The sequence below is a fragment of the Myotis lucifugus genome, unplaced genomic scaffold, assembly GCF_000147115.1.
Source record: "Myotis lucifugus unplaced genomic scaffold, Myoluc2.0 scaffold_373, whole genome shotgun sequence".
In the NCBI taxonomy this organism is placed as follows: Eukaryota; Metazoa; Chordata; class Mammalia; order Chiroptera; family Vespertilionidae; genus Myotis; species Myotis lucifugus.
The window spans coordinates 372067-380689 of NW_005871421.1; the positions used below are offsets into that span (position 1 = coordinate 372067).

At 56.5% G+C, this 8623-nt stretch overlaps 1 protein-coding gene across 1 annotated transcript in view; it reads left to right on the plus strand.

The window, feature by feature from the left end:
- Nucleotides 1–713: 713 nt before the first annotated feature.
- SART1 (SART1, U4/U6.U5 tri-snRNP-associated protein 1) overlaps nt 714–8623 on the plus strand; it is a 13647-nt gene continuing 5737 nt past the window's right edge. Inside the window, exons 1-10 of the mRNA XM_006101582.3 lie at nt 714–1084; nt 5212–5269; nt 5629–5684; nt 6329–6455; nt 6574–6679; nt 6955–7032; nt 7144–7243; nt 7328–7470; nt 7587–7793; nt 8429–8581. Of these exons, the coding sequence (XP_006101644.1) occupies nt 772–1084; nt 5212–5269; nt 5629–5684; nt 6329–6455; nt 6574–6679; nt 6955–7032; nt 7144–7243; nt 7328–7470; nt 7587–7793; nt 8429–8581 (1341 nt within the window). The 5' untranslated portion in view covers nt 714–771. The remainder of the gene's footprint in view (nt 1085–5211; nt 5270–5628; nt 5685–6328; nt 6456–6573; nt 6680–6954; nt 7033–7143; nt 7244–7327; nt 7471–7586; nt 7794–8428; nt 8582–8623) is intronic.

Here is an 8623-nt window from a genome sequence, read left to right on the forward strand (position 1 = left end):
GACCACCAGGGGGCAGACAACACAGGAGCTGCCCCCTGGTGGTCAGTGCACTCCCACAGCCAACCTCCAGTGGCTGGCCGGCCAACCTCCCACAGTCTCTACCCCAGGCTGGCCAGACCCCCAATCGGCCCATCACCAGCCAGGCCGAGGGACCCCATCTGTGCACAAATTCGTGCACCGGGCCTCTAGTTCTTCAATAAATCTCCACTTTTGCTACACTACTCTCTGTCCGTGGATTCATTCTTCGACTCCAGCAGGCAAAGACTCCGGGTTCCAGTCCAAAAATTCCGTTTCACTGGGTCGTCCAGCACCCGAAGGAGTGACGTCCCAGGGAGTCCATTAGCAGGACGTCTCATTGAGCAGCGGGAGCTGTCCAGGGAAAGTCTGTGCGAGGGAGAGCGTCCGTGGCTGGGGGTGTGCAAGCGGAGGGAGGCCGGGGAGGCGCCGGCCATGGGGATGCCCTCTAGGTCCCCATAGTTGTGGGACCCCAGAATCTCAAGACCACATCCCAGGTCCGCGCACCTGAAGGAGCCCACGCGCAGTGGGGCCATCCGCTCCAAGACCTCTACCCGCCGAGGCAGCTGCGACTGCGCGCTCGGGCTCCGACCCCGGCTTTCCCATGAGCCTCTGGGGCCGGCTCCGCAGCGAGCTACGGAAGCAGCCGCTCTTGCTTTCCGGCAACACGACAGCGGCCGCTGGGCGACCCGGAAGTTTTCCCATTTTGCCTGCTCGGGGCTCGGTGGCGGCCGGGCTCGGGGCTGACGTGCCGCCATGGGGTCGTCAAAGAAGCACCGCGGGGAGAAGGAGGCGGCCGGGACCACGGCGGCGGCCGGCACCGGGGGCGCCAACGAGCAGCCGCCGCGACACCGAGAGCACAAAAAACACAAGCACCGGAGCGGCGGCAGCGGCGGCAGCGGCGGCGAACGACGGAAGCGGAGCCGGGAACGGGGGGCCGAGCGCGGGGGCGGGCGGCGCGGGTCCGAGACCGAGGCCCGCAGCGGTGCGCACGGGCGGGAGCGCAGCCAGGCCGAGCCCTCCGAGCGGCGCGTGAAGCGGGAGAAGCGGGACGATGGCTACGAGGCCGGTGAGGGCGGGGCCTGCGCCGGGGGCGGCCGGGCCCGGGTTTGAAGGCACTGAGCGCCCAGCACTCCGGGCGGGGGCGTCCGCAGGCCTTGTCAGCACTGACTGAAAGGTCTTCAGGGCGTTTGGGGTTAACGGCTGTCTCCCGCTACTCAACTCTGAGGGCAGGAGCTTTGTTTTCAGTGGCGCATCACAGGCCTTCAGTAAATTGAACGAGTGAATGAGTGGATGAATGATGAATGAATGAAAGAGTGAATGAATGACGTGATACCCGCGTGTACAGAGGCAAGAGAAAACCTGGCATTGGGCAGGCGAATCGGGCGGGGCTCACAGCAGAGGTAGAGGCTAGTAGGGCTTCAAACCGAAGGGCCCCGGCCCCGTTAGGAAATTGGAACTTTGCCCTGAGGGTGGTAGAGAGCCATGCTCTGATTTGGGGAGCGAGTGGATCATATTCGTATTTTGCGGTGATCACGCACTGAGCTGGGTCGGCGGTAGTCGGGCCGGGCCAGGTGTGGCCTGCACCCGGGCAGCAGCAGTGGGCGCAGAGACTCGGACAGACTGACACTTCAGTGAGGAGGGAGGAACAGAAGGAATTGGGGATGCGTGGCGGTGGGCGGTGGTGTCATCCACTGCAGCTGAGGAGTGGGAGGGCAGCAGACTTTGGGGGCAAGATAATGAGCTCCGTTTCGGAGAGTGTTGCGTTTGATGTGAATGGGAGACACCTGTGGAGACATCCAGGCTTTGGGCTGGGTGGAGCCGTTTGGGAGAGATGAGCGGTGAGGTGGCAAATGAAGTCCCCTGAGAGAGGGGAGTGAGACTCCGGGGCCAGGAGTGGAGGCTGAGCGATCCTCATATTTTAGTAGTGGACGGAGCAGGACACTACAGAAAACGAGGCAGAACAGCCCAAAAGGAAAACCATGGAACTTTGTGTCATGGGATCTGTGTGGAAAGTGTATCAGGAGAAGGAATGGCCAAGTGTCAGGCAGCACAGGAGATCAAGCAAAACCGGGAAAGAATCCACTGGGTTTAGAAAGAAGGGGGCTGGTGACCTTGAAGAGAGTCTGGAGTGGTGGACGTCCAGGGTCCAGCTGGGGTAAGCGGAGGTGGGTTGTGGGGTGGGAACGCAGGAGGGATGAGCATGTGGTGGCAGCTGGTTGGGGGCCCTGGCTTCTGTTTGTGTGATTAGTGAAGTTATTTGCTGTCTGTGAGGTGGGCAGAGGGAGTTTGAAATGCATCTTTTTTTGGTCTACGGCATTTATTGTTCAGATTATTACAGTTGTTCCTCTTTTTTCCCCCCATAGCTCCCCTCCACCCAGTTCCCACCCCACCCTCCCCTCACCCCCCCAATGTCCTCATCCATAGGTGCACAATTTTTCTCCAGTCTCTTCCTGCATCCTCCCCACCCCTTTCCCCCCCAAGAATAATCAGTCCACTCCCTTTCTATGCCCCTGATTCTATTATAATCACCAGTTTATTCTGTTCATCAGATTATTTATTCACTTGATTTTTAAATTCACTTGTTGATAGATGTGTATTTGTTGTTCATAATTTGTATCTTTACCTTTTTCTTCTTCTTCCTCTTCTTAAAGAATACCCTTCAGCATTTCATATAATACTGGTTTGGTGGTGATGAACTCCTTTAGCTTTTTCTTATCTGTGAAGCTCTTTATCTGACCTTCAATTCTGAATGATAGCTTTGCTGGGTAAAGTAATCTTGGTTGTAGGTTCTTGCTATTCATCACTTCGAATATTTCTTGCCACTCCCTTCTGACCTGCAAAGTTTCTGTTGAGAAATCAGCTGACAGTCGTATGGGTACTCCCTTGTAGGTAACTGACTTTCTTTCTCTTGCTGCTTTTAAGATTCTCTCTTTGTCTTTTGCTCTTGGCATTTTAATTATGATGTGTCTTGGTGTGGTCCTCTTTGGATTCCTTTTGTTTGGGGTTCTCTGTGCTTCCTGGACTTGTAAGTCTATTTCTTTCACCAGGTGGGGGAAGTTTTCTGTCATTATTTCTTCAAATAGGTTTTCAATATCTTGCTCTCTCTCTCATCTTCTGGCACCCCTATAATTCGGATGTTGGTACGCTTGAAGCTGTCCCAGAGGCTCCTTACACTATCTTCATATTTTCGGATTCTTTTTTCATTTTGCTTTTCAGGTTGGGTGTTTTTTGCTTCTTCGTATTTCAAATCTTTGACTTGATTCTTGCGATCCTCTAGTCTGCTGTTGGAACTCTGCATAATATCCTTTATTTCAGTCCGTGTATGCTTAATTTCTAGTTGGTCCTTTTTCATAACCTCCAGGGTCTCACTAGATTTCTTGAGGGTCTCACTACATTTATCGGCGGTCTCACCAGTCTTTTCGAGGGTCTTACTAAATTTATCAGCGGTTTCTAGAAAGTTCTTGAAAAACCTTAAAAGTGTGGTTTTGAACTCTATATCCAGTAGTTTGCTTTCCTCCATTTCTGTCATTTGTGTCCTGTTTCTTTGTCTCTGAATTTGGGTGCTTCCCTGTGTTGATAGAGTGGCTTTCTGTGCTAGGTGTCCTATAGGGCCCAGCGGCTCAGCCTCCCCAATTACCTGAGGTGGACACTCTTGGTGCACCCCCTTGTGGTCTTTGTGCACAGTCTTGTTGTAGTTAAGCCTTCATTGTTGTTGGTATCACTGGGAGGAATTGACCTCCAGGCCAATTGGCTGTGAGAATCAGCTGTGTCTGCAGTGGGAGAACTTCTGTGCTGGAGATACCCTTCCGGGGCAAGACTTGCTTCAGTGGGGCTTTGGTGCTCACTGAGTCTGCCCCCTGAGTGTGTCCTTTATGGATCCGAGGAGCTGTAATCTGGATGGTCCCACTCTGACCACCGGGCACACTGGCTCTTGGATCTAAGGAGGTGCTAATCTAGCCTCTGCCTGAGGCTACCCAGCAGGAGCCAGCTGTGAAGCAATGCGAGTTGCCCTGGGGCCTTGGGCCAGCTGCAATTTGTTAGGTAATTTTCAGATTACAAAGGGCCAGGCCTTTCATATGCAAAAGCCTCCCTGCATGGCTTGGGCAGAGAGGGGTCCCAGGGGATCAACAGGGCGGAGCAAGCAGCTATGGCTGCCCTCAGAGGCCCCGCTTCTCAGTGTCCCGGCAATCGCTGCAAGCACCTCCAAGAGAAAGCTGCCCTCGAGTTCTGACCTATGCCAGACAGTCCAATTTCTCCCATATGAGTCTGGGTCCCCAGAGACTCTCCCGGAACTGGAGCTCAGAGCTTGAGACTCCCTCCCGATTGAAAAAGACAACCGTGTCCTCAGCCGCCAGCCCTCTCCGCGTGCGCCTCCGTACCTCTGTACTTTACTTCCATACCGAAGCTCCTCTGAGTCTCAGTGTGCTTTTCTCTTTCCTTCTAGTTGTAGAATTTCCACTCAGCCAGCCTTCCTGTGGTTCTGGATGATGTCCATTCCGTCTTTTAGTTGTATTCTTTTTTTTTTTTTCCTAGTTGTATTCTTGAAGTGGTTGTGCTAAGCAGCAATCTCTGGTGTTTACCTATGCCGCCATCTTGGTTTTCCTCTGAAATGCATCTTTATGTCTGTGTTCCCAACATCCCGCACAGGGCAGGCACCACTAAGTCCGTGTCTTGGCTACATGAGTTGCAGAGGACGCGGTCATGCACCGCCTCGGCCCCTGCCTTTGGGGAGTAACCGGCCCAGAAATGACCAGCCGTGCTATGGAGTTTGGGGGGAGCAGTTCATTCTGATCAAAATTGAACGACTTCAGGGAGGTGGCATTTGTCATGTCAGAGTGAGGCCAGAGAGGGCAACATGGGCAGAACACACAGCATCCGGAAAAGGGAAGGGTAGCAAAGTGAGGATGCAGAAAGCTGGGCAGTTTGGGTCAAGAAAGGCAGGCATGTAGAAGAGGTGGGCTTCTCAGAGGCTGGAACGGGTAGGGGGAGCTACTGGGGTAGGAGGAGTTACTGGGGTAGGAGGAGTTACTGGGGTAGGAGGAGTTACTGGGGTGGGAGAACGCTGCTGCTCTCCGGGGTCTCAGCCAGGCCTGGTGCTGGTGAAGGGCCTCGTCTTTGGCCTGCAGCTGGGGCCGAAGAAATGGCTTCTTGGCTTTGTGTGCAGCTCCTGAGCTGCGCTTCTTGTTGTTCCAGCTTCCAGTTCCAAAACCAGCTCAGGAGATGCCTCGTCACTTAGCATCGAGGAGACCAAGTAAGTACTGTCTCCTTCGTGCCCCCCTTTTTGCTCTGAATCGGGTAGGTCTGGAGAAGCTGCTTTTGGGGGGCTTTCAGACACTCACGCATTCGGGCTGGAATTGGAGGTGCCACGTGAATCAGTTAGCAACCACTTGAGTTATAGAAGAGGCCACTGAGCCCCAAGAGGAAGGACGGCATCCCATGGGTTAGGGCAGGCCTGGCCCAGTGCCCTGCTCCCTGGTTTGGAGGCCAGTGCCCTTCCCTCTGCCCTGACTGCCTGGGTCAGACCCTGTGTTTGGGTCACCCCGTCTGTCTAGAACTGCACTTGGTGCCCCATCTTTTGGACAGCTCCTAATACGTTCATCTCTTTCTCAGTAAACTCCGGGCAAAGTTGGGGCTGAAACCCTTGGAAGTCAATGCCGTCAAGAAGGGTGAGTGTGTGGCTGCGGATGGTGGTGAAGGAGGGCATTCGGATGGAGGAAATGGGGTTGGAGCGCAGGTTCGGGACCAGTTAGTGGTCTTGTGGGTGCAGGTTCGGGACCAGTTAGTGGTCTTGTGGGTGTGTACTTCTGATAGGCATGGGGCTCCTTGCTTTCATACCTCCCTCCCTCCCTCCCTCCTCTCTCCCTTCCTTCTCTCTTTCCATCCTCCCTTCCTCCCTTAGTTTAAAGTGAAAGAGAGTTTATTAGTGAAACAGTGATACTGAGAGTGGCTGCTCCACAGACAGCAGCTCAGCTTATTTAAGTTTGAACAGTTGGCGTTGCCCCCTCACTCTGGCCGTGAGGGAGCATTATTTGAGCTGAGAGATGTGCACAGTTGCTACAAACCGATTGGGGGTTTTGGGCTCTTTTTAAGCATGATTTGAGGGGCTCGGGAAGGCACGGAGGGTCCCGTCATGCTGTGTGGGGTGACACGGGAGTGTGGGGACAAAGTGGCAGTAGGGAGGTGAAGGGTCCTTCCCCCTTCTCCTGGCCCCTTCTGGCCCCCTGAGCTGGAAGGGGGCAGGGTGAGTGGCTCCCTCCTCTCCCCACCAGCCATGGGCAGGCATAGCCTCACGTCTGGGCCCCCCTTCCAGAGGCGGGCACCAAGGAGGAGCCCGTGGCAGCCGATGTCATCAACCCCATGGCCTTGCGACAACGAGAGGAGCTACGAGAAAAGCTGGCAGCTGCCAAAGAAAAGCGCCTCCTGAACCAAAAGCTGGGGTGAGGGGGTCCCAGCCAGGGCGGGCAAGGCAGGGGCCCGAGGAGCTGCCAAGGAGCTCTGCGGTCGGGGTGGGGGAGCAGGAGCTGGGCCCCCAAAAGGTCCCTCCTTTCCCCTCAGGAAGATAAAGACTCTGGGGGAGGATGACCCCTGGCTGGACGACACTGCGGCCTGGATCGAGAGGAGCCGGCAGCTGCAGAAGGAGAAGGACTTGGCGGAGAAGAGGGTGAGGCCCTGGGCAGCTGGGGGTGGTTGCCCAGGGCCTCTGGTGGCCTGACCAGCTGGTGAGGCAGGAGGCTGACCCCTGGGAGGTGAGGCTGGGCTCAGAGAGGTAGGAGGTTTGCGGTCAGTGGAGTCTGTTTTGATTCTCAGTGGCTTGCCTGCACGGCCTGCCCTTTTTGCACTCCCACTTGATAAGGCCTGTGTGTCTTCCGGTGAACTGGATGGCCTGAGGTCATAGGCGCCCCGACTCCCCCCCCGCCCCCCCGCCTTGTCCTATAGGCCAAGCTGCTGGAGGAGATGGACCAGGAGTTTGGTGTCAGCACTCTGGTGGAGGAGGAGTTCGGGCAGAGGCGGCAGGTGAGGTTCTGGGGCAGTGGGGTTGGGGGGGCACTGCTGTCCTGGTGCTGGGATCCCCGGGTGGGGTGGGTCAGGGCTCCTGACTCCGCCGGACTTGCCCCTCCCTTCTAGGACCTGTACAGTGCCCGGGACCTGCAGGGCCTCACTGTGGAGCATGCCATTGACTCCTTCCAAGAAGGGCAGACTATGATCCTTACCCTTAAGGACAAAGGTGGGTTGAGCTGGGTCCTCTGGTTGGGGACACAGGCACCGCTGATCTGGGGGCAAGTGTGAGTGGCCTCTGCCCTGTCCCCAGGCGTGCTGCAGGAGGAGGAAGACGTGCTGGTGAACGTGAACCTGGTGGATAAGGAGCGGGCAGAGAAAAACGTGGAGCTGCGGAAGAAAAAGCCCGACTACCTGCCCTATGCAGAGGATGAGAGTGTGGATGACCTGGCACAGGCAGGCGGGCCGCGGGGCGGGAGCAGGGAACCTGGGCAGTGGGCCATGAGGAATGGGTGGCTCTGTGGCTTTTCATGAGCCAGGCTGGGTCCCAACCTGTACCTCTTGCCTTGCAGCAAAAACCCCGCTCTATCCTGGCCAAGTACGACGAGGAGCTGGAGGGCGAGCGGCCGCACTCCTTCCGTTTGGAGCAGGGCGGCATTGCCGATGGCCTTCGGGAACGTGAGCTGGAAGAGATCCGCACCAAGCTGCGGCTGCAAGCTCAGTCCCTGAGCATGGTCGGGCCGCGGCTCGCCTCCGAGTACCTCACGCCAGAGGAGATGGTGAGCCCTCAGCTACTGCCCACACTTGTCACTGGGGCAGTGAGCTGAGGAGGGAGATTAGGCTTCCAGCGGCGCTCGGTCCTTGTGGAGGAGCAGTGATTGGCTGCCCTGGGGAGATGCCAGGGAGGTGGTGGGTGTAGACAGAACAGGGCTGTGGGCCAGGTGGACCTGCCTTCATGTTCAGGCTCTGCCACGTAGCCAGCCTGTGCCTGGGGTGAGCCACTTGACTGTGTGTCTGAGGCACCTGAGATGGGACGGTAGGAGCCACTCCTCAGGGCTGCTGCCAGGGTTAGGGGTTTGGCGAGTGGTCATGTTACAGCTGGGTGCGGGTTTTGCACTTGTGATGACTGAATGGACACAGGTCGACAGCTGGCTCAGTACAGTGCACGGCCAAGTGGCTGAGAGCAGGCTCTGGGGCCACAATCCCAAGAGTCACAAGCCCAGCTCTCCTTAGTTGCGAGGTGACCTTGGGCAGGCACTTAACCTCTGTGCCTCTGTTTTCCTCATCTCAGTGGTGGGATGACACTCGCATGCACCTACGTCTTGTTTCTGTATAAGAAGTGTTCGTTCTCGTGGGCTGTGGCCGCCCGCTTCCCCTCTTCCTCCTTCATGTCTCACTTCTCCCCGCCCCTCAGGTGACCTTTAAAAAGACCAAGCGGAAGGTGAAGAAGATCCGAAAGAAGGAGAAGGAGGTGGTAGTGCGGGCTGACGACTTGCTGCCTCTTGGGGACCAGACTCAAGATGGAGACTTTGGTTCCAGGTGGGCATGGACACAGGTGGGGTCTGAGGGCTGGGCTGACCTACGGGCCGATGCTCACTGGAGAGGTCTC